Source organism: Lycorma delicatula, chromosome 10, assembly GCF_047948215.1.
Source record: "Lycorma delicatula isolate Av1 chromosome 10, ASM4794821v1, whole genome shotgun sequence".
Classification (NCBI taxonomy): Eukaryota; Metazoa; Arthropoda; class Insecta; order Hemiptera; family Fulgoridae; genus Lycorma; species Lycorma delicatula.
The window spans coordinates 4,260,597-4,286,468 of record NC_134464.1 but is presented as its reverse complement, the minus strand read 5'-3'; the positions used below and the strand labels follow the sequence as shown (position 1 = coordinate 4,286,468).

At 28.5% G+C, this 25,872-nt stretch overlaps 1 protein-coding gene across 8 annotated transcripts in view; it reads right to left on the bottom strand.

Annotated features, from left to right (window-relative positions):
* Positions 1–25,872, bottom strand: part of Klc (kinesin light chain) — a 394,284-nt gene that overhangs the window by 10,075 nt on the left and 358,337 nt on the right. For 5 of the 8 annotated variants that reach the window (XM_075377626.1, XM_075377622.1, XM_075377625.1 and 2 more), the window contains 2 exons: positions 16,574–16,722; positions 4,264–4,318 (listed from right to left, as the gene is read on the bottom strand). In XM_075377626.1, the coding sequence (XP_075233741.1) occupies positions 4,264–4,318; positions 16,574–16,722 (204 nt within the window). Of the gene's footprint in view, positions 1–4,263; positions 4,319–16,573; positions 16,723–19,148; positions 24,632–25,872 lie in introns of those variants that run through there. The other 3 variants (XM_075377627.1, XM_075377628.1, XM_075377629.1) reach the window with 2 other exon arrangements.

Here is a 25,872-nt window from a genome sequence, read left to right as displayed (position 1 = left end):
ATAATGGAGAGTAAATGCAATTAGGTGTTCTAAGGATGAGGTGGTTAATGCTCGGTGGTGGAAAGTGATTGAGATGTGTGAGAGGTTTGATCTGTGTGTGATGAATGGGAAAACAAAGAGTGACAAGAAGGGTGAATGGACTTTTACTGCGAGGATGGGAAGTTTGGTTGTAGATTCATGTTGCATATAATCAGAATTGTTAAGTACAGTTAATAATTTTCAAGTTATTTCCACAGATTCTCAGATCACATGCCCATTGAGGTGAGAGTACATTAGCAGTGACTGTTTAAAAATGAAAATTGTTTTTTGTTTCTGCTACCGAAGCTAAGATGGTCTACAGCAGAGACAGAGAAGTACATGCATGCATTGGAAAATTTAACACTGGATATGGCTTTGTCTGGAGAACACAGGATGGGGAAAAACTGTGGGTATGATTTATCAGGCAGCCAGAGGAAATTTGTCAAATAGAGGAAACATTAAAGAACTTGGTAGGCAGAAATGGTTTTACTGGGAATGTCTAAAGGCTAGGAAAAAATGTTTTGCTTGTTTAAATTTATATAGACAATTTAATGCAGAACAAAAGTGCCTTATTTATTTGGAAGTTAGAAATAATTATCATAGTCTCTGTAATAAAAAGATTACATAAACATTATTTATTACCCCTTTTAATAATAAAAGGGATAAGGGAAAAATTTCAAAGAGTTCGGAAATGACAGGACTTTTGGGAAATAATTAAAATATTTAAAAAGGGGGATTTAAATGTATGGGGGAAATTACAGCAAGTTAATGGGTGCAGCATTTTCGTTGTGTACTTTCTGTAGGAAGGGGGTTGTTCCCATCACATATGCGTTACTGTTATGACAGATGAAACGTTGGACTCTCCAATTAATGAGATAGAATTAAAAGCTGCCTTGCAAAAAGCAAAAGAAAATAAAGCCCTGGGTACAGATTGGGTTCTCTTTGAATTTTACAAAGCTGCACTGAAGGATTTCAATAAAATATTGGTTAAATTTTTTAATAATGTTTTAGAGACCGGTCCAGTAATTTTTCAGAAGGATTTATATTTCTGATCCATAAAAAAGGAGATCAGTCAGATGTTAAGAATAACAGAGGTATTTAGTTTATCAACACAACAGCAAAACTATTTTCGGGCATTTTATTAAATAGACTAATAAAGTAGCTAGGAAACAATAATATTTTCAATGAGGCTATTCTACTAGAGACTATATATTTAATCTGCATACTTTAATTAATTAGAAACTTAGAAATAGGGGTGGTAAGGTGTAAGGTGTTTTGTAGATTTTAGGGCCACCTTTGATGGCATCGACAGATCGGCACTTCAATGTAAGTTATGTGAAAAGGTTTGTCTTACAAGTTTTGTAGGGTTATTGGAGTATTATATAAAAGTACGTGTGCATTTGTGTAGTGTTCTGAGGGTAACTGAAGGGTTTAGTACATTTAGCAGCTTAATACAGGAACGTTTATTGTCACCTGCTTTGTTCTCATTGTTTATCAATGATCTTATTGATGATCTTAATGTTAAAGGATTGTTGTATGGTGATGATCTAATGCTAGTGGTGTCCTCGCCAAGAGCACTTCAGATAATGATTAACAATCTAAAAAAATACTGTGAACAATGGGGATTAATAATTAATATGAAGAAAATATTATGGTTTTCACGAGGGGGTTGGTTAGCGAGACATGAAGGATGATTTCAGGGAAATGAGCACAAATCGAGGTGATCAATAGATACAAATACTTAGACGTTACTTACACTTCTTTGCTGTCTTTTGGAGAGCACGTAAGGGAACAAGTATCAGTAACCAAATATGATTTGAATAATATTTGGAGCAGTTTTTTGGCTAACAATGAAATACCCCTGAAAAGTAAACAGGACATTTTTTAAGCGGTAACAAAGGTGATGGTAACATACGAGGGACAGGTTTGGGGTTTACAAGCTCAATCGATGAGTGGTTTTGCTAAGGTTTTTTATTAAAAAGTTATTCCGATTGCCACAGTCCATTCCCTAATTATGTAATATTCTTGGACATGGATAAGATTAATTTATTTAATTTTACTTTTAGTATGAATTATAAATATATTTATAATATATTATATTAATTTAATATATTATATTATTAATTAATATAATATATTTATAATATATTTATAATATATTTAAAAGGTATGGATGGCGCGTGTGATTGGAATGTACAGCTGAATGGTATGAATGAATGCATTAAGAAGAATTTAAGGGAGAAATGGATGGTGTGTGCGGAAAAGTCATTTCACAATATTTACCATTGTCTGAATCATATACTTGAAGATCGGAATTATTTTGCTGGTGAATTTAACATGAGTGAAATGTTGATAATATTTAGAACATGGGGTGCACTATAGAGATTAAATAAAAGTCCGGATAGGGAGGATGGGCAATGGTTATGCACATTGTGCAATAGGATGGAGAAAGAAAATATACCACATTTTATCGGAAGGTGCCTGATATTAGCATACATAAGAAATTCTAAACTAGACAACAGTATCTTAATAAGGGAACAGATAATTAATCTACTTAAGGCTGATAGGACTTATTAGGTGTGCTTGGTCTTATTACAGATGTAGTTTAGTTGCTGAATTTAATACTTTAAGAGTCAAATATGGAGGTATGTGTAGGTGTGCTATCCAGGGTGCTTTGAATTTAAAATGAAGTATATATCGCTGAGTTCTGCTGCACTGAAATATATAATTTAAAGGTAAGGTCATAATCAAACTACATTAATAAAATTGATGTTCATTAGATTTGGTATGGATTGGTGGTTATCTTGTGTGTTGTATTGTACTGATTATTATTTTTGTTTTTTATTATGTCTAGTTTTATTTTATTTTTATTTGGCTGTTAACAGTAGTAGAACTTGATTTATTTCATATATATATATATATATTATCATTAGATTATTATAATCTTGTGTTTGTTTACAGTAGACTTTTTTTAAAAAATCAGAACTCACTTGATAGACGACCAATTCATGGTCATGTCTATAAAATGTTTATGTATTTTTTTTAATTATCTCCATTTTGAAATAAATATTTTGTTATTATTATTATTTAACTGAGCTCAGCAACAGCTATTAAGCTTATTTTTTCTTATTTTCCTAACGTAATAATTTCCAATAAAGCAAACAATCTATTTCATACTTTTAATATGTAATAGTACCTGGCACAAATAGTCTATAACATGTTTTCAGTCTATAGCACATATTTCAGTTTTATTTTCATCTGTTCATTTTATCTAATTTCTAAGCGATTATGATCCAGAGAGTTAGTTTAAATTCATACAATTGCAACATCAGATGCTCAATAATAATCACTATGATGGACGATAAGTTCTGTAGCGTGTGAAAAATGCTACACCTGACCAGTATATTCTGGCCCAGAATCTCCATAGGTAAGGCAGATGATACACTGTCATTCCACCATGAAAATAAAAAACCAAAACAAAGGAACTCTCCAATATTAGCTCTAGAGACTGACCGAACTAATTATATTTCAAAATAACATTTACATACATGAGGACTTAGCTTCTTTCAGTTTCAATTATATACCTAATAACTGTTTATTAGCTATCTTAAATAATTTGATTTCACATCAAATAAAAATTAGTTTTTTGAAGAACTTCTCAAAGCAACCGTTCACTGGAGTTACTCTATTGGTGGCGCCGATGTAAATGATATCCATCTTAAAAAGATTACATTACGATGTAATCCAGGAATACATTGAATCTAGGTTGTATTTATATTCAATTTAAGTTAGTTCACTTAATACAATGGTTTTGTCAAATTTAACATTGTTCAAGTTGCGTTAAGATATTGGCACTACCTATAAAATGCGCATGATGTAAACACATCAGTTACATTAAAAAATGTTAACCGTGTTTGTATGATCTGTTTTAATTAAATAATTTAGTGTTAATCTCATCGCATATGTAGCGCCTGCATCAACATCTTTTATTTTTGTTATGTTTGTCCCCATATATTTTGCATTTAGGGCATTATCTTCTGAATTCGGTCTGTATTTTTGAAAGGAACTTAAACCTTGTTTCTTGAAAATATAATTTGAAAAAGATTATTTTTTATAATTTTCAAGCATTATCATGTTTTGTTGTTTGATGAAAGCCGTTTCTGATATCCCAAGGGTTTCCAGAATATAACATTTCAATTTGCTTTTAGATTTAACGATTAAGAACACAATTACAACTCAACTTACCTTGTCATCAAGGGATGGGCTACTAAGAACGGATAGTGAACTTGCGCGCTTCATGCTGAAACATTACAGATATTAAATAGAAAGGCAGCTAAAAATACGCACACATCACACCTAAAACATGATTGTATGTGTAGTTTATCAATATAAAATTGTACATCTGCTCAATGTGTAAAATAATAATTATTACAAATATATTATTAAAGACTTAATAAATTTAAATTAAAAAAAAAAAAAGTAAGACTGTAGTAGCAGAACTGTAGATTCTTTAAGAAATTTCAATCGTTTAATATTTTATCATATAATATTTTTAATTTCAGACATATATGTCAGATACCTGCAATAAAAATAGCATTTTAAATTAAAAAAGCCACAATCAAATGAATTATAAAAATTTCTTGAATCCATCAACTACATAATATTATCTTGACTATATCATACTTACCGTAAAACAAAGCTTATCCAAAATGAAATAATATTTACGTACAGCCAATCTTTAAAACTCTCCTAACACTATTTTAAATAGTTCAGGTGTATGATGATGCTGAACCTGATAAGAAAATTTTTAAATAATTTAGAATGTATTCTATTTTCTGTAATGGATGAAGACACTTTCATAAGAATGGCCAGAAATTTAATAACTATTAAAAGTTATATAGGACTGCTACAATGCCTTCTATATTATAAGGCTGTGAAGCTTACTAATCGAAAGTAAAAGATTTGAGTGCTCTTCAGGTCACTGAAATAAACTTTTCAGTTAAGGGACTAACAAGAGCAGATAGGGTACGCAACGAGGACACAATAAGAGATGATTGAATTTCAACTCTGTAACTGAAACTTCAACTTTATGGAAAAATGAAAAGATCATATAAAAAAATAAATAATATAAAAAGAGTATTCTAATTATCCTTTTACTATTTTCTCTTCTCAATGGAAATCTGCAACTGGTTGTCGAGATGAGAATAACACCAGTAATATACATAAATACTTTTATAATTAGTTTTTATAGGCTTATCTAGTTGTAGCTGATCCCTAGTATCCCTTCTTTTATTTAAATACAGTCATATTCTCATGTACAGGCTTTTATCAATGTTAAACATGACCAGAATTAAAATCTCATGATGAAAACTGAGACGTTACCACTCTAGGTTTTACTGCTTAAATCTTTCATTTTGTAGCTGATGAAATTCTTTTGTTCAACTTTTTAGTTAATCAAAACAACTCAATATTACTCAGATATACTTTAATGTACACTTATGTACTTACAATATATATTTATAATTAGAACTTTATTGGGGTTTTTCATGTAATCACAGATTACTGGAGTCGAATGACTGTTCCTGAACAACAATAAACTACAATTTCATTAAAATTACAGAGGATAACATTTTTTTATATTTAAATACTATTAATATTTGTTTAATACTGCCAAAGTTTTTAGTATTATAGCTTTTTTGGTTAAATTTTTTAATAATATCAGCTTAATTGGGGCTACTAAGAGTTTTTGGGTATAGATCAAATTCTTAATTTGATTTTAATTAATATTTTCTTTTAATTCGTCAAACTTATAAAAAAATGAAGTAATTATGTTTGAATAATAGTTTCTTATTTTGTCTAATATTACATAATTTTGTTAACTGGTCAGCCGATTATATCTTTAGAAGAAATAAAAAACACTAGACAACAAATTATAATTATCGCTTCACAGAAGATTATATTAAGCCTACTGAAGTATTGGTAAGAAAATTTCCAAGAAATTTACAATTTTTGCTCATTAATATTGTATATTTATTTATACTTTTGAACTTTTGTTTGTTTTATAATACTACTTACATAATTACAGAACTGATATAGCAAACCATATAATTGTAATATATCTTTCCTAAAATTTGTAGATGGCGTTGATGTTTCTTCACAGATATGGCTAATTTCCCTAAAAAAAATTTACTTTTCAAATTCTTAATTTGATTTTAATTAATATTTTCTTTTAATTCGTCAAACTTATAAAAAAATGAAGTAATTATGTTTGAATAATAGTTTCTTATTTTGTCTAATATTACATAATTTTGTTAACTGGTCAGCCGATTATATCTTTAGAAGAAATAAAAAACACTAGACAACAAATTATAATTATCGCTTCACAGAAGATTATATTAAGCCTACTGAAGTATTGGTAAGAAAATTTCCAAGAAATTTACAATTTTTGCTCATAAATATTGTATATTTATTTATACTTTTGAACTTTTGTTTGTTTTATAATACTACTTACATAATTACAGAACTGATATAGCAAACCATATAATTGTAATATATCTTTCCTAAAATTTGTAGATGGCGTTGATGTTTCTTCACAGATATGGCTAATTTCCCTAAAAAAAATTTACTGGTGACAGTAATAAATACATTATTGTAAAGCGTAACTTTAACTCACTGTATGTGTCAAATTAATTACAAGCTAGACAGGTGCAAGAACTTCAGTATTTAAAAAAAATTCTTATTATTTGCTATAATGCATATCAATGCTGTAAATACTTTTAAAAGCATTGAATTATCAAACTATAAACTCTAATTACAAATTCTGATAGGAGACTAGAGGTAAAGTTAGAGTAAAGACTATATGCGATCAGAGATTATTATAGCAGCATTCATTTGTCTGTGTCCCAATAAAATGACAGGATGTTTTTAAAGCAATCTAGCCTTGATTTGCATGCGTTATGATATTCGGATGAGAATGTTTATCTACTGAAGTGGAGGATACTTCCCTTACCTTTAGGAAGGTAAGGGAAGTGCCTTCCCATCAAAATTGGGAAAATTCTAAAAAATCCTTGCCACTAATCTTATATTCAACATATGCTCTCAGTTTTGCTGAATGGCATAAAAATCTACAATATAGATACAGATGCAAATGAAAATTTATCTTTCTGGTTATTTAATATCTGCGATGCATGTCTTGATATGTTTGAACTTGTAAAATATACAGACCTAAACCTTTTCCCAATTATCAGTCAAGTCATTATTATGATGTCTGAACAAGTGTCAAGTAACACTGCTCAATAAATCTTTACAGAAGTTTCACTTGATTTCAAGCACAGTTTTGAAATAAATGTTTATCACATGAGGGAAAAACCTCATATTTATTGTCCAAGAACATGTTACTCCAGACATGGACCCAGATTGATGAATAACTAACTGACTCACAACTGCCAAAGTCATTAGCAATTACTGCTGTAATGTTGAGGAAATATGACAGCAAAGCATATTAAAAAAACATTTAACAGCAGCGGCTGTTAAATTTCTTAATAGAAATTAACAAGTATTCAGTTCATATGTACCGTCTCTCCTGTTCTAAAAAGAACAACAGCAGTCTTTGACGAGGTGATTATAACATAATGGCTAATATGTTCTGGTATTCAAAGGGTTTTTATTTACCTGGATTTATCATCATTATTCCTGGTATATTTTTATTTCCTTCAATAAAAATATAAAAGTGCCACATTTTACATGTGAAACCAGCAAACTACTCTAGATGAATAGAAGCTAAGATTCAGCTTTCTTCCTCAAGGCAATGTCTGCTCTCATACTTAGCTTTAATAACAGTTTATATCAACCATAAAACATAATCTGAAATTGGATTTTTTGGCTCGTTCAACTCTAACATATGCCCTGACTTCTTATCATCCTTACTTCATTATTTGAACCGGTGTAGGCATTTTTTAGAGGAATCTTTTATGATGGAATAAAAGCATTGCAGTTGAAGGGTTCTACATTAAAATGTGAAAGGTAACAGATTTTGACTGTTATAAATAAATATTCACTAAAAATATTTTCTTCTTTTTACTTGTAGTACTGCATTTTATTTTCCAACTTGTATCCTGGTACTCATGGTGTTAACATGTTTAATTCTTATAGTGAACTTTTTTAAGAGTAATATTTTGTTTATTAGAATGAGGCAAATTTTAGAACTCATATTTTGGAGTTGGTTTCAGAACACCAAAAAGGAGACAATTTTCCAACTTTGCCAGGACCTTTCTCTTTTAAAAGCATTTATTGACTGAAAAAAAAGTATCTGAAAGTGCAATAAGCAGGACACAGAAAAAAGAGAATTTTAAATACGTCAATCCTAAGAAAAATTTGCTCAAGAAACGAGATTTCTTGGCTCTCATACATGAAGCTGATCAGAATTATTCAATTTCCCTAAATTGTTTGGAATAAATCGGCTTCCTATTGTACTCCAACTGTTGATATCTGTATAAGTAAAAATTAACTTGCAGTTAAAAATTTGTTCACTGAAAAAATTAAACCGTTTGATCCTTTTCTTTGAATAAAATAATCATTTTTCACTGTTATACGCACAAAAAAATAATGGTTTAAACTAACAAAATAGTTTGATTTAATAAATCTTATTTATAACACAATCAAAACGTATAAAGGCATGGAAAACTGGAGAATGTAAATATCTAAAAAGGTTAAGCAGGGTAGAAAAAATTTATTTGGCTGATGCAACAATCATTAGTCGATAATATCTCTCAATAGTATTTTGCCATTACCTTATTAATCCTAAGTCAAGACATTGCTATAATGCTGCCCGGGCTTTTGACAGCAGTTAACAATTAATGTAGTATTGTAGGTAATGGCTTTATTGATGTCCGATGACAACTTTGAAATATAATTCACAATAATATCCTATTGTTGTTCAGGGGCTGAATTAACTGATTTACTGAAATAAACAGTAATATTATTTAGTTTCACTGAACACCTTAAAACATACAAAAAAAAAAAAAAAAAACTGGAAATTCATATGATGTAGTGCAAATCTTTGGGTTAAAAGATTTTCATTCAATTTTTAGCAAGCCTGCTGCAATTAATTCATCTTTTATAAACCAATGAAAAACCATTCTGACCCTACTAAAAGCAAGCACCGTGTATATCTAAGTTAGTAAGCTTCACATCTAGGAGCCTCTTAACAACAAAAATAACTATTAACAACATTAATTCAGTTTTTAATTTTCCCCATGATGTATAAAATACAAAAGAAACACCACTCTACTGACTTTCAGCATACAAAAAAATTTACATAAAATGGCACAGTTAATTTAACAGTTTCTGAATTATACTTATAAAACAGTAATCTTTTTAACAGAAGCTCACAGCTGTAACTACTATTCTTAAAAGGTTAACTTTTAGTAAACAGGCTTACAGAGATTGTAGTCAAGAGTTATGTACTGTTAGTAGTGATAAATGTAGAAAGCAAGTTTATTTTTTCTTATAACATTTATAGCCAAATCAACATACAAAATGGATAATTTTAGGTATAACAAAAATACTATTTCTTTGTTTGTTCATCATGATCAAATCTATGTTAGTTTTCATGAATTTTTTGTGCTCATTTTTTAACATCAGCATACAGACTACATCAAAATCTCCTCAGTTTTATACAGACTATCCCAATTTTTGTCCAGCTCTATAGGTTTTATACATTCAACCTCCATTACTCAATAACTAAACTTAAGATATCTAATGACACACTGACCCAAATTCTGTACTCCTATTTATCTTCATTTCAATTCATTAAAGTTTATTTCATTTTTAAATTACAAGGGTTATTTTATTTCAAGGTCCGATCAGTCGCAAAATAAAAACATGCGCAAAAATCGGAACAACCTTTGCACAGCATCTCTAGTATGGCCTTCAATCACGCCCCGTCACTTCGTTTAGTTCTGAACACGCAGCTAGCACGTAAACATGTCTACAATAGCATCTACCGCCAAGTGTGAAGTGCGTGGGGTAATTCGATTTCTTCAGGCTGAGGGGTGTAATGCGGCTGAAATTCATAGACGAATAAGTAATGTGTACGGTGAAACTTCAATGAGTGACAGCAAAGTGTGACAATGGTGCAGGAACTTTAAAGCAGGACATGCAGATGTTCATGATGCAGGCAGTCAGGGAAGGAAGCAAGTGTCAACCGATGATCTCGTTGAGCGAGTGGATGAGGCGATTCGAGAAAATCGTCGGTTCACAATTTCTGTATCGAGTGATTTGTTTCCTGAAATTTCAAGGTCAGCTCTCTACACCATTGTGAGTGAGAGATTTCAGTACCGCAAACTGTGTGCGAGATGAGTTCCCCAGATGCTGTCCGACCATCACAAAACAATGAGAATGGATGCCTCCCTAACGTTTCTCCAGCGCTACCACAATGGAGAAACGTTAGGGATTTTTGAACAAAATTGTCACAGGGGATGAGACATGGGTCCGTTTCGAAATTGAAGAAACAAAAGAACAATCCAAACGGTGGATGCATTCTCATTCTCCCAGTAAACCAAAGAAGTTCAAGCAAACCTTCTCCAACAGAAAGTGTATGGCTACTGTGTTCTGGGACCGGAATGGAGTTCCTTGGTGGAATTCATGGAACGTGGCACAACCATCACTGCAGCAAGGAATATTGTCATCAGGCATTGTCTTTCTCCATGACAATGCTCGGCCGCACACTGCAGCTGTAACAAAGAAGCTCCTGCAGCGTTTTCATTGGGAAGTGTTTGATCACCCACCATACAGCCCGGACTTGGCTCCATCAGATTTTCACCTCTTTGATCACATGAAACGCTGGCTAGGAGAACAACATTTTGGCACAGACATCGAGCCGCATATCAGCGTAGAAACATGGCTGAAAACACAGGCAGCTCCTATCTATGATGGAGGATATTGGAAAGTTGGTACCATGCTACGACAAATGTCTAAATCGGAGTGGCGACTATGTAGAAAAATAGCGTAACTATGTAAGTACTTGTTACAAATAAAAAATTTTTTATTTTGTCTGTGGTTTTAATTTTGTGACCGATCGGATCTTGAAAAAAAATAACCCTCGTATTAACCTATTATAATTTCCAACACTTTCCTGTTGTACCACATTTTAAAAGTATCTACATGTTTACGTTCGGTTCAGCTTTTCTATTTACCACCTAATTTTGGTATAATAAAATACTATACTTCAAAAAATTTTTTTTCTAATCGTAGTTAGATAAAATATTTTTCTGCTCTTCTAAATTTCTTTTTATCTTTCATCCTTAATATATATAAATAGTAGTGGCTGAACATAATTGGGTAGTCATTATCGTGAACAACTCATGACCAACAAAATGCCATTCTGCAACACAAATCAAAACCCTGTATAAATTCAATAGCTAAATAAATATATTTCTGCAGCTTGCGGTACATTAAATTGCTCTACTCATTGTATCGTATTTCCCTATTTGACCTCTCATTCATAATCCTCCTTTTTCTCAAAAAGCACTATCTTTATTTTATAGCTACTTATGTTAAAACTAGAAGTTTTGTTTCCAAACATTAAGCCTATGATACTGTAAAGCATTAGCTTCTTACTAGTTTCCGATTTCTAGTAAAAGTACAATGCCATCAATAAATTTTAACGACAGATGTCAAAGTATATAAAGGATATCTCATTAAATACAGTGAACCGAGCAGTTTATTAAAAGGTTTTTCTTCCTGAACAAAAGAATGGGATATAAAATATTTCCTATTCCAATTTCAAAATACTAAGCTCAAAATTAATTTTACAAATGTTTCAAAAATATCAAAAATCAAATTATATTTAGTCGACAGTAGTAGTAAAAACCAAGGTGAATCTCTAGTTAGCAAAAATCATCACACCGAGTGGCTGCACACAACTTGACACAAGATTACAGATTTCCTTTCCTGAGTGTAGGTTCCATGTTAATCTTCAGGAAAGTAATTTCCATTAGGTTTGAACACATTTTGACATGAAAACATTTTTGTAATCAAATATATTGTAGAATACGGTTAAGCAGGTTTTTTTTTACAAAGATGTTAATGTGATTTCAAGCGGTTGTTTTTTAAATTATTTAAAGGATGAAAATAGAATCTGAGTATTGTAAATGCATGTGAACATTAAAAACTAAGTAAAGGTTAACAATAATAAACAGTCTTGTTAATTACTTTCTGATTATTTAAAAAAAAAAAAACAAATCTAATAAAACTAAGGGAATAATAATTCACTAAACTGAGAAGTCAAAAAATAAAACCTTAAGATTCTTCGCATAGTTATTATTAAGAAAAAATTGGAATCTACGAACCAAAAAATGTTTAAGAAATTGATGACTGATGGTACGGATTAAAATTCTCAAAATATAGCAGGTAAATTTATATTTTCAATGCTGAAAAAAAATATATTAGTAGTTTGTCGGTGTATAAAGAAAGAAATCTTATTTGGTTTGGTAACAACAATACTGAATTACATCAGACTAAATCTGATAGAAAAAGTAATCCTATCTTAAGGCTAGGATGACATCCCCAATGTAGTAAAAATTTGGGTTTGCATCTCTTTTTAGCAGTCTTCTGTTTAAACATTGGTTTCTCAGGAAAAACATCTTTAGCAACCAAGATGTTTTTCCTAAGAAACTTAAGGGTGTAATAATAGTTTTTGTTGTAAAACGTAAAATTGAAATAGTAATATTAGTAATTTTAGACCAATATATATAAATTTTTTACCCTAAAAAAATTTAAGTAAATCTTTAACCACAGCAATAGTCAAGAAAAAATAATTGCATAGAGACTATAGTTTTATGATCAATAGAAGAACAAGAACACAGTGGAAATGTTAATTATTTTTCAAAGTATGGCAGATAACAGTGGCATTCCACAGTCAATTCTTGGCCCATATTAGTCAATCTTAAATTATATATGGATATAAATAAATAATAAATGATTATAATTAAATTTCACCATAGAAATAACAAGGCCTATTCATAATACTGCCTATTTTTGCCTAACCTAATTGATCATGTTCAAAAGAAGATAAAAATTACAAAAGGGGGCTTTTGATTGCATCTAACTGGTGCAAGGAGAATGGACGGTATCTTAACTGAAATAGTTAATTTCAAATTGCATGAAAGAAACAAACTTTTAAATCTCAACAAAATTAAGTTGCTTATTAAAACTTACAGTTGTGCATTTTGTGGATTTATAATATATATATATATATAAAAAAGAAAAGGTATTTAATTATGTGAACTCAAGTAATAGAAAATGTTTTTTACCAGTTTTTTATTTAGCGTGTTCATTGTAAGCTGCTGCAACATATCTACTAAATTTACAATGAAGTTGTAAATTATTTTAAAAATACAGTTATATGAAACATATTACTATACTTTTTATTTTTCTCTCTGATTCAAGATATTTATTTTAAGTTTCACTTGTGAAAATAAATTATTTTGAAAATGTATGTAGTATGTCATTTTATTTATTGTAAGTGAACAACTGAACAATGTAAAGATGAAAATGTAATCGGTAAAATGAACTGAAAAAATACAGTTATTTCTAGAGGCAGTACAAATAAAACGGCATAACAAAATAATTACGATTTAGAATACTTTTTCGTAATTTTTATGTATTGAAGTAATAAAGAAACATACAAGTCTTAGTTTTTAATAGTAACACCTTAGAAAAACTAACATACTTTAACAATGAATATGGATGGTTGTTAATTTTAAGAGAAATAATGCCACACCAAGTTGAAAATTACCAAAGGACATCTGGGTGGTCCATGACAGAACTTGCATCATCTTAAGGAAGTTCCCTGCATACTATCATAACTACACTGCTAATGATAAACTGTTAAAAAAATACAGGAAAATTTATAATATCAACATTTTATTATTGTCAACACAAGAGAATCAAATACCATGTCATATCACTTTGAAACATACTATTACTGTGAAGCGATAGATCTAGAATTATATTTTACATGTAGCTTAATATCAGAAACCATAAAGGATACAAATAAAACGTAATTAAAAATATGTTATAGATACAAAGAAAATCGAATTACAATCCTGCTTTACTGTAGTTTGGTAAACTGACATATAGTTACCTGAAATTAACTGCAATTTAAAAACTTCATAACTGTAAATTAATTTTTCTATTTCTCATCTACTTATATGAATTGAGCCTGGATAGTATGGGATGTTTTATATACACAATTGTCTGCAGGCATCTACAGTGTTCATTTGAGATATTTTTATTGTATTAAAAACTATAACATTTATCAATTTAACTATGTTTCAATATTTAAAAAAAATATTATTTTTACAACAAAAATTACAAACACCAGAATCGAGGTTCTACTGTCAGGGTGCTGAAAAGCCTTGGGAAATTCAATTATTGGACAGAGATGTGTTGGCAATATTTCTTGTAAGGTATGAAGGAATTGTGAGAATAATGCTATTATTTTGGTTTATCCACGGCTGTAGGATTCATGAAGACAATGTTTGAATAAATCCATTAAATAAGCCACTCGGTTAACGGTCAAAGGGGCCAATCTAAAATCAGCCTACACAGTTAAACCAGCCAAGAATCAAAGATGTATTAAAAAAATAAAAAACGATTTCATTATGGCCAGTAGGATAAACATAGCAGCAGTAGTTAAGTACGGCTGGGACTGGCCCCTACAGTAGACATCTCTTATAATAAGATGAATTTACATTAAAACCAAATAACTGATGATTACGTATAGCTCTACTCAAAGTTAGGATCCAACAGAAAGACAAGATGAAGATATCAGATCGCTACAATTACTTCAAAATTCTTCAATAACAAAGAAAAATAAAATACTGAAAAGTTGTGAAATATACTGCTAAAACTATTTGTAACAAAACTAAAAAAAAATTTCTTAATTTCAATGGATATTTTATAAAAGCAACAGTTTATGGTGAAACAATGTATAACTAATATGTACAAAATGGACAAAATTTTGCCTCCACCTGATAGTAATATAAAATATTGTACAAGAAAACATCCTACATTCCTTTTCACAAATTTTGTACTCTACAGTTTGGTTTGATTATAGTTACAAGATAATAAAACTGATAGTTTAACTTAGATTTTCACAAAATAATAGCATAAATGGCCTTCCAGATATTACTTTTCTTAAGGCATTGATAGATGATCGCTACAGTAAGAAATAAAAAATACTAACGGTATGTGCATTTACTCAAAGAAATGGAAATGGACACAGAGTTATTAGATTCAGATGATTTACGGAAACTTATTTATCAAAGAATGGCATCACTAAAATTTCATAGTTAATTTATATGACTTATTTTTATGAAATCATTAAGATTTTTTTTTAATACCATCTGGTGACTCAGTACAGAAAAACGGTCAAATCAAGAATTTAATTTAAAACCAAATCTAATCCTAAACCTACAACTACCTATTTTATCTATGATTGAGAAGGGAAAAGAATTCATCGAGAAAAAAATAAATTTTTAATTGAAAACTGTTTTAGCCTTTTCATAAAAAATTTGTTCCCATCATCTCATGTAACATAACGAATGGTAATTTTTCCAATGAACTTTGGCCTTATACATAATACAATTAGGTTGCAAGAGATGTATAATACAAACACTTCAGATAAAAAAATTATTTCACAAGTGATCTTTATACATTTAAAAAATTCTACAGCGGTTTTGGTTCTTTTGGAGCTTTTCAAAAACAACACTTCACAAACTTCAGACCTCATACTGTGTGACTATCACTTGTTTATTGGCCAGCTGATTAGTGTAGTGCTGGCTTCTAGATCAAACTCTTGTGCTCAATTCCAGGCAAAAGTCTCACTTTTTTTTCAGTTATTTCATCTACATATAAATGAAATAGAATACGCTCAGAATGCGTAACATGCTGAGGTTAAATATTAAATAAAAAAATAACATGACGTTAAAAGAACATCCCGGTTGGAAAAAGTTGACGATAATGTTAAAAATCTGCTTTTGGTTTGTTAAAAGAACAAGTGTGTTGAAATCAAGTTTGTAATGAAGCCGACCGACCGGTGACTATAACAAAGAATAAATAAAACTACGTTCAAACCATCGTAACTCTATCTCAAATTAAAATCCTTTAATGCAATTTATTCTACATTAATTTCTTGTAACTAAATATCCGTGAACTACTTTGAATATCTGCACCTAATAACTTCAGAAAAGCAGGGTTGTTTAATTATCTAAAAATAAAGCGAGCAACAAATTTGATCATTAAACACTCGAAATAAAAATTTAATAATGCAGAATACACAAACATGCTAACACACGCACTCACACAAACTTACTGAATATTGGCAATTATTTACATACAAATGTTACACAGTTAATCACATAATCGATATATAATACAATATTTACACTAAATACGCCATAATGTAGATACAATTAACAACTGTACAATTAAAATTATAAATTTAAAAGAAAAGAAGAAGGAAATGGGATTTAAACGGAAATGAGCCTACCTGTTATGTGGAAGGTCATCAAACGAGCACGAACACGAGCGTGAGTGTAAATGTGAGTTGTTAGTAAATCTCTGGAGTAGCTTCACACTGGAACGTCTAATAGTAGCCTTCAGTTTTGAGAATGAAGCACTGCGTCTCAGTAATCCGTACTATAAAAGAATTTATTTCTTTTTTTTTTTTCTACGATAGATAGCTTTTACGAGTAATATTCAATATTTTTTTAACAGGAAAAAAGAGATAATAATATAGTAATTTTGAAAACCATTAAAAATTTAATATTAAAAAGAAAAGATGTACAAATATATTATTTTACTAACATTAAACCAGAGAAAATTTGCCATACTAATAGTAGTAACATTTCCCCGTTTGTCTTCAAACATTCTTTTCTTTTAAAATATGTACAGAGAACTGAACGAGGACTTTCAATAATAATTAGCGATTAAAAGTTTATTTTTAAATAAATTAAAAGAATAAATAAATAAATTGCAGTTAGTAATAGGCTATTAAAAGACGGCTACGCAATTAAATGCTTAAATAATAAAACCATAAAAATCATGCAAGCAAAAATGAAAAAATAAAAAACAAAGGACTATAAGGAAAGAAAACATGCTTTCTATGGAAAATGAAATTATAAAAAAAGAAAAAAACACAATTTAAATTTAATCACAGTGTTTTTATTTAATTATTTTTTAAAAATAACTTTTCAAAAAGTTTACATATTTATAAAATATATATAAAAAAAATTGCAATATATATTTTTTATGATCTAACATTTTGGCACAAATTTATGTTACTGTGTTACTATGTTGATATAAAAATTATCTATTTCCACCTTATTATTTTATTAGTTTGATTAAAATTGATCTTTGACAAAAAATAAATAAAAACCTAAATATATCTTTAAAAACAGAACTGATCATGAAAATGATATATCGCTATTAAACAATTTATTTTTTGAAGAGAAACTATTAGTATATCAAATTATATAAGGTAATTAATGCAAAACTATAATCTTGCTGGTATAAGCACACAGTAAAACCCTACATTTTTACACAACCTTCGGTATTTCTCCATCTTTGAAGATTGATAATTCCTGAAAGTTTAGTAATCGTATTGAATTGTTAATGAAGAAAATAAAGAGTTCTCTCCCCAACAAAAATTGGTAAAAATTTAGTATACGATATACAATAGAGTTCAGTGAACAATTTGTAATCATATTCAAGTTAGCCATATATATAAAATTAATTTGCAAACATGAAGAAAATAAAACATATATAAATAAGATTTTGCTTTTTTTAATTAATGTAATAATACGTAATGAAAATAAAAAAAAAATTTAAGTTAAGTCTGTTAATTATTATAAAGATAGCAAAGGGTACCATAATAAAAAAAAAAAAAAAAATTGACATATCCAATTTAATTATTTGATATCTAGTGCTTATAAAATAGTACCTTTCCCTGTTTCTATAATTTTGAAACATTCTACATTTTTGAAATGTTTCATTGTCATTATAATTTTATTTTATTAGCGCAATAATGTACAATCAGTTAACTTATTTTCTTCATCGCTGCTAACACGATGAAAAACCAAACAATTTTGCATAGAGATTTTTCACATTGTGACAAATAATACAGTAAGATGTTACAGGTGAAATAAATCTAAATTTTTCATAAAAATATTATAAGGCTGAAAAATAAGGACTCTGAAATGATTGAGTACATATGTTAATGTATTGTTTAAAAAGAATGGTACAATCTCACTTAAAATTTACTTTTTTGAACAGCAAAGAGGAAAAAAAATATTTATACTGTCACGAGAAATTCTGCATGTTCAAAAAATAAGGAATAAGAAACAGAGTAAAATGAACAACCGCTTCCACACAACAATCTAGATATACTTAAAAAAAGAAGCACTTCTAATTTAAAAAAAAAATTTGGTTGTTTAAATTGCCTTTAATGTGATAATTTTTAATTAAAATAAGGCTCCTCTGAAAGTGAAGTTAACAAATTTCTTAAGTATCCGGATTTGATTGCAATTAGCATTTACTTCAATTTTTACTCTACTTGATCTTTACTTTTTATTACTATTCCTGACATCTTCCAATTATGTGCCTAAAAAAAGGTAGTTCAACATTAAAACCTTTTCCTTTATCTTCTGACAAATTTTAAGTCAAACATATTCTAATAAAATACAGAATCTAACTACTAATTAGGGTTTTACTGTATATCAAATATTTCCCTAAAAAAAATTAATAGAATAAAATAAGCTATAAAAATTGTGTTATCAAGACAAACAATAAAATTACACTCGCATATTTCCCTAATATATGCACAAAAATTATACAAAACAAGAACTGATTTCAACATTTAACAACTATTTTGATATTTATAATATATATATAACAATTAAATAAATATTTATATATTACAAATAACTTTTTCGTTATATGAACAAATATTCTTTTTAAAAATAAATACAAATAGGAACAAATCGTAAAAATTAACAATATTAAAAAATAAAAACAATAATAATAATAATAATAATAATAATAATAATAATAATAATGAATCGGAACTTGAGCAATGTATGTTACCATAAAGTATATACACTTTACTTAAAAAATTATCTGTTATCATTACAAACAAAAGAAACTTGTTTGTAATGATAGAATTTTTTGTTAAAAGATAAATAAATAAATAAAGTAACTGCAAGTATTACAAAGAACTCTGACAGATGAGTCTATATACTTTTAACAAAAACCGATAAGAGAAGAGAAAAAAATGATGAACTGAAGTGCGAGAAAATTTTTGAAGTAATAATAAATAATAAGGTTTAAATTATACCGATAAATAAACAAAACAACACAAAAGACCATTTATTGTGTATAAAAAGTATCATCTTTCTATTTTATTCTGTGTAATGATATAAAGTGAACTAAAAATTTTCAGATGATGAGGATAAATAAGATAACACTGCAGATAAAAATATAAATCTAAATTATTTGAGAAAAAATTTCTATTTCCATAAATAGATCTGGAGCTGAATGATGATGAAAACTATTATTTGCATGTAAAAAAAAATCAAAATATTTTGTAAAATGTTACTCTTCAAATAGTACTTAATGATTCAACAGACAAAAAATTTCTCATTTTTAAATTACTATTCGTTCAATAAATTGCAAATAAAATATAGTTACCCAAATCATTCTTTTACAAACATATTTTTGCACTTTTGATAAACAAATTTAAAACTATATAACAAACAGAAAATAAATGTGCGAGAATAAAAAAAATCTTTTTGTAAAGAACCACCACAAACAAGCAATTAATATACAAAGTTAATTTTTTAACTTATAAATTAGTTTTAAAACAACTGCTTAAATAATTTGAAGACAAAGTTTATTGGGGGTAGGTAATCCATACTTCACTTAACAATGAAAACGAGTCTAAGCGAAATAAACCTAACTTAAATAACTAAACAGTAGGTACACCTCATAGTTTAGTACCCAGTGAGATCGCTCTGCAGCGAAAGTATAAAAATGATAATACGGATGAGAAAACATTAAAAAGAATTTAATGAAGAAAAGAAAAAAACATTTGACTGAAAAGTGGTGTGTACATACTGCAATATTTTCTTTCGCTTGATGAAAGAATTAAATACTTTGTAAAATAAAAACAAAATATATATACTTACCATCCATTTCAGGATGTTAATAAATTTTTACAATGTTCAAACAGATATGAAATAAACTTAAGCGCAACCAAAAACTATTTTTTCAAAATACGCTAAAGCATTTTTATAATTTTTATTACAATAATTAAAAATTTGTATAAGAAAAGTTGGCACGATTACCAAATGAAAAAAAGTTAATGAGTAAGAATAAAAATGCATATCCTAAATTAAATAAGATTTCAGACAGGTTCAATGCCCTTTTAACTAAAATGCACGATTACAATAAGCACTGTTCATTACACTCCAACAGAACAGAAGCACACCAACGGAGTAGAAGATTAACTGAATTCATGTTTACACATAGTTAAAACAAATGTTGTAAAACAATATCCCCTCATAAATTACCCCTCCATAAAAAGAAAAGAAGTTAAAAATTACTCTTGATCAATTTATTTAATCAAATGATATTCTGAAGGCCTAATAATATTTAGTGTATCTTTCTCGATTCAGGCTCTGTAGGTAACATCATCATAGAATGAGTTTACCACCTGCAATTTTTTATTGAGATAGAAAAAAAAACTGTATATTTATGGCTTAAAAGAAGTCATAGTATCTGTAATTGTCACATTTTTAATTTTTAAAATAAATAATCAAATGGGGGTGAAGTTTAGTTGCAGAACTGAAAATGGAATGCTTAATCATTTACATGTAAACTAAACACACACACACACACACACAGAGAGACAGAGACAGAGACACACACAGAGAGAGAGAGAGAGAGAGATAGAGAGGGGGGGGAGATTGAACTTCCAACAGATTAAAAAAATGGACTCAAAGAAATAAATTATTTTATTTAGTAATTTAAATAGGTATTAAAATTTTTAAAAAATCATTCAATTTTCCTGTAATGCATATTATTAGTAACAGTTTCAAATGATGAGAAATATTGATAACGAAAAATATATCAAATATTGTTCTCTACTCCCACATTATGTTAACAAAAAATTGATTAAAAAAAAATTTTTTCTTGAACTATAATTTCTCATTTATTAAAAAAAAAACAAGGACAATAGTTATTGTTTTCTAAATCTCCACATCAATTTTATAATAAACAAATAGCTGTTTTTAAAAAAAGAATAACTACAAAAAAACCCAGAAAAGTGTAAAACATTTTTTTGAAACAAATCATGATGAACAAATTGATCATGGAGCTTGAAATATAATTAATTTTTAATTATCACATTGTTATAACAACAACTTTTAAACGATAGTAATAGAAATAGTAAAATAGTTACATGATATCAAATCATAATACCCAGTAAAAACTAAAAGAAAGTCGACAAAGAGTAAAATCCTTAATTATAATTAAAAAATCACAACTGACAGCAAAAAAATCATAATCAACAAAGAAATAATTAAAACTGCACCGCTAAGAAATAAAACTTGCATTTAATGTATATCATTCAACATTCTTGCAATAACACTTGTGGAAGAACATACAAATTAGCTAGGACAAATTACCGGATAAACTGAATAAAAAATTTAATATTGCCTGCATTCCTAACATACAATATTCTGAATAATTTTTTCAAAGTACACATAAATATTAACCATACAGAATTCTACAACTATATAGAAAAATATCAAAGATTTTATAGAAATTCAGCATAATTAATATTCAAAATAGTAAGTACCTAACAGTTTTTAATTAAGAAAGAAATATAAGAATACTTATAAAGGATAACAGATGATATCTAATGCATTATGATTGTGTCTCGCATGCATTTTTAAACAATTTTTTAAAAACACTATTAATATAGATTATGGTCATTAGTCAGCGATGAATGTCTACATGGTATATAACTTCTTGATCACTAGTTAATTAAATATGCTTTTGTTATCAGGCAATTTATCCTTACTCAACAAAAGTTTTTACAACACTCCCTGAGATGTGAAATTATTTGAATGAATGAATGTTTTCTGAAGTGTAAGTTTATAATTAACAAAATTTAACAAAAAGTCTCTCAGCTCAAAAAAAAAAAAAACACTTTTTGATCTCTTTGAAGCCGTATTAAAACTTTACTAATGAGAAACAGTAACAAAATAAAAAAATAATAAAGTTTTCAAAACTTACATATTAACACATCTTCAATGACTGTGGTCAATTTTCACACTGGTCATTTTTAAAGCACATAGATAGGCATATATTTAGAATGCAGTTAAAATTGTAACAGGTTATCATTGTGTTTTTCATTTAGTACATTGTTGTCGTGCGATATGTTTTTTTTTTCATTATGATTGAGATAATAAAGATGCAATCTTTTTTGTGAGCATAAAATATTAAATTTGCCACTGATGTTGTGGATTTGTGAGTTGTATTTATGAGATGGTTGAGCATGTTACTATTTCATAATTACAAACAGTGAACTCTATTTGCCAACTGTTTCATAGATACAAATCATAAATTCACCGCTACTAGAAATAACTTAGGTCTAACATATCAAAGGACCATATCTTAAAACATACGAATAAAAAAAAATCCACCAGCAATAACATACAATTAACAGCAGCAATGATCACTGAAGATGGTTCCAAGGGTGATCGAAAAGAAAGACAGATGTACTGAAAATGTATAACATTTATCAAATTTGGTTCATTAATTGTCTAAAAAGTTAAAGTTTTAAATAATTTTTATTACCGACTGTCATGGTTAAAACATAATGTATCTATTATTTTAGACAAATTCTAAAACTAAAACTGAATTTATAGATCGGTATAATAAAAAATTAATACGAAAAGAAATTATCAAAATATATTTCACAACTACAAACCACAAAACATTAAGGTAACTTGACAAGCTATATGCAAAGAACAAATTTATTTCATTGGACTATTGCTGAGGACAAATTCCCTATGGACTAATTAGAAAATTTCCTATGGACCTCATTATTCTAAAAACGATAAACCTATAAATACATCAATATATAATTGTAACACCTAATTACTGATGTATGTACTGAACAAGTTCTATATCTTAAAAAAATATTTGCATATATAAATAAAATCAAGACACGATAGCTAAATTTTGTTCAGCTCATAAATACACAATGCTAATGAAATTTAAAAATAAAAGAAATCAATCTACTTTATAGTAACATAATACAATAATCTAATTCTCAACATCTATTAAAAGAAGAAAATACATACATAATAATGAAAAAAAAAAATCAACTAAAAAAAATATATATCTAATATGACACAAAAAATAAACTTTGTATCACCTGAATATAATTTATGTTTTGATCAATCATTGATTTATTTCATCCTGCATTTGTATGTTACCAGCAATATAATAGACAACATAAACTGGACTGCTTGTGTGATCCTGCACTGCAATGTTAGAAGTTCTGTCATTTTTGGGGGATATCCAGTCTTTCTTTTAGGAAATGAGAGGAAGCCTTAATGCCTCTTACTAGAGTTAAAACCGGTCTAACTTTTCTAATGGAACATCTGCAATGCACTTAACCAGTAATCAGACATAAAATTTAATCATTACAAAAAAATCATTAAGAGAAAAATAGTTTATTTCTCAACAGGAAGGACGAAACATTACAAATAGGAAATACGACAAATTTTAAGCACCGTCTAGAAAGTAGCATGTTTATAGATATCAGAAAAAGTTTTTTTAATAAAAATGTTTAATCATAATGACCATGATTTAATAAACATTCACGACCTACTATTAAATTATATTAAGAAAAATTACACTGCATGTTTAAAAATATTAATATAACCATAAATGTACCAGATGGATTTGTGAAAATTGTCAAAACAACACGTGTTTCTCATTACACGCAATAGACAGTGATCTTCAGATGATGTTATCACACATGTTTGCCAGTAACATACATACAGAAGTATACAATTACTATTCATTTAGAATCAAAATAAGAATAGAAGAAAAAGCACAATGTAATTTATGCTAACTTTCTAAAAATAATTAAAACGTATGCATGCAGTTATTCATATGGCATATATGTAGCTTTGATTCAAAATATAACCTTTATAATACATATGTATAATATATAAAAAAAACACACATTAACAATCATACGATTTCCTAATAACTGTATAAATTTGTTCATAATATATTGCAATTAAATATTTATTCAACCAATTAAAAAAAAAAAAAATCACAGAGAAATTACTATTTTAAAAAAATATAATATTCTTTAAAAAAAAAAATCATAAAAGAAAAAATATATTATTCATGAGTTGAGGCCTAACGCGTTGAAAAGTTTGCTTTTGAGTCCGCCTTGTTTCGGATCGAAGGTCGCGCTACCAGTTCTCTGTACATATCCTAGACCATGTCCTGCAGGCGCATTCTGCGACAACAATAACAGACAACCAGTGCTCAGCTTAACGGTAAATAAATAAATAACTAAAAATAAAATAATAATAAAAAAAATAAATTAATAATATTAATAAAGTGGTGCTAAATAAAAAAAGGATAAGATTTGTGCTCAATAAGAAATAAACATTTAGCAATTGTAAGGTTTTTCGTAAAATGTCACTGATATAACAGATAAATCTACAAAAATAAATAAATGAGTATCTTAACTAGGAGGTTAAAAGACAAACTTTTCTAGGGGTCTCTATATTATTTTAAACTAAGAAAAGTGAAGATATGAATAAATTTAAAAGAAGCCTGATGTCCCAAAAACTGTACCATTTTTATTGTCAATTAACAGTATCAATAAGTAGTTCGGTTATACGGGAAATAACTCAAAAAAATTAGGCTGACTGGTTAGGACGGAAGGCAGAGATGATTCTCGGTTGGTGGGGTCTGAAATGGTTTTTTTATTTTAAAAATGAATATATTGCTAAAATCTTAAGTATGGATATGCAAATCTGAATATACTTGACATAATGCAGTTCTGTACTTGTAAGACATCAACTGGTTTAACCTAATTATATTTTCTATATTTGAAAGGGCATTTAAAGATAAATGAGACCAGGCTTTTGATAGAATAACAAAGATAGTGGAATTTTTAATGATTGTCATTAATTCATTTGATTTGATAGATAAACAGTTTTCATAAGCTCAATTTTTTTTTATTTTCTTAAAATAATGTGGTTCATTACTAGGGAGTGCATGAGCACTCCCTAGTAATGAACCACACATTATTGTGAGACATTGTTATGAGTCTTTTGTCTCATTATGATATCATTTATATGAATTTTATTGCCACTTGTACAAGACACTATAAATAATACAAAATGGTTTTCTACATGCAAGTAGCAGAATGGTCAACTACTAAAATTAGCTGACTGTTTTGATCGTAATTCCTAATAAACTTTACTTGTACCTATAAAGAAAAATGTGGCTTATTCATTAACAAGGACAGGCAGAGCTCACCAGATCAGAGGTAGAATATGTCAGGAACTCTGTGATGGAGCTGTGATGCAGGAGGGTGAAGGCATTGATTGACCTTGGTTCCAAAGCAAAATAGATCAGAGTAAGTTACTGTTTGTCTCTTTGTGAAATTGTTCTTAATTGTTTTTGACGAATTAAGAAATACATATGGGATATTTAAAGGACAAAACTGTCTTTGCGATCAACAAT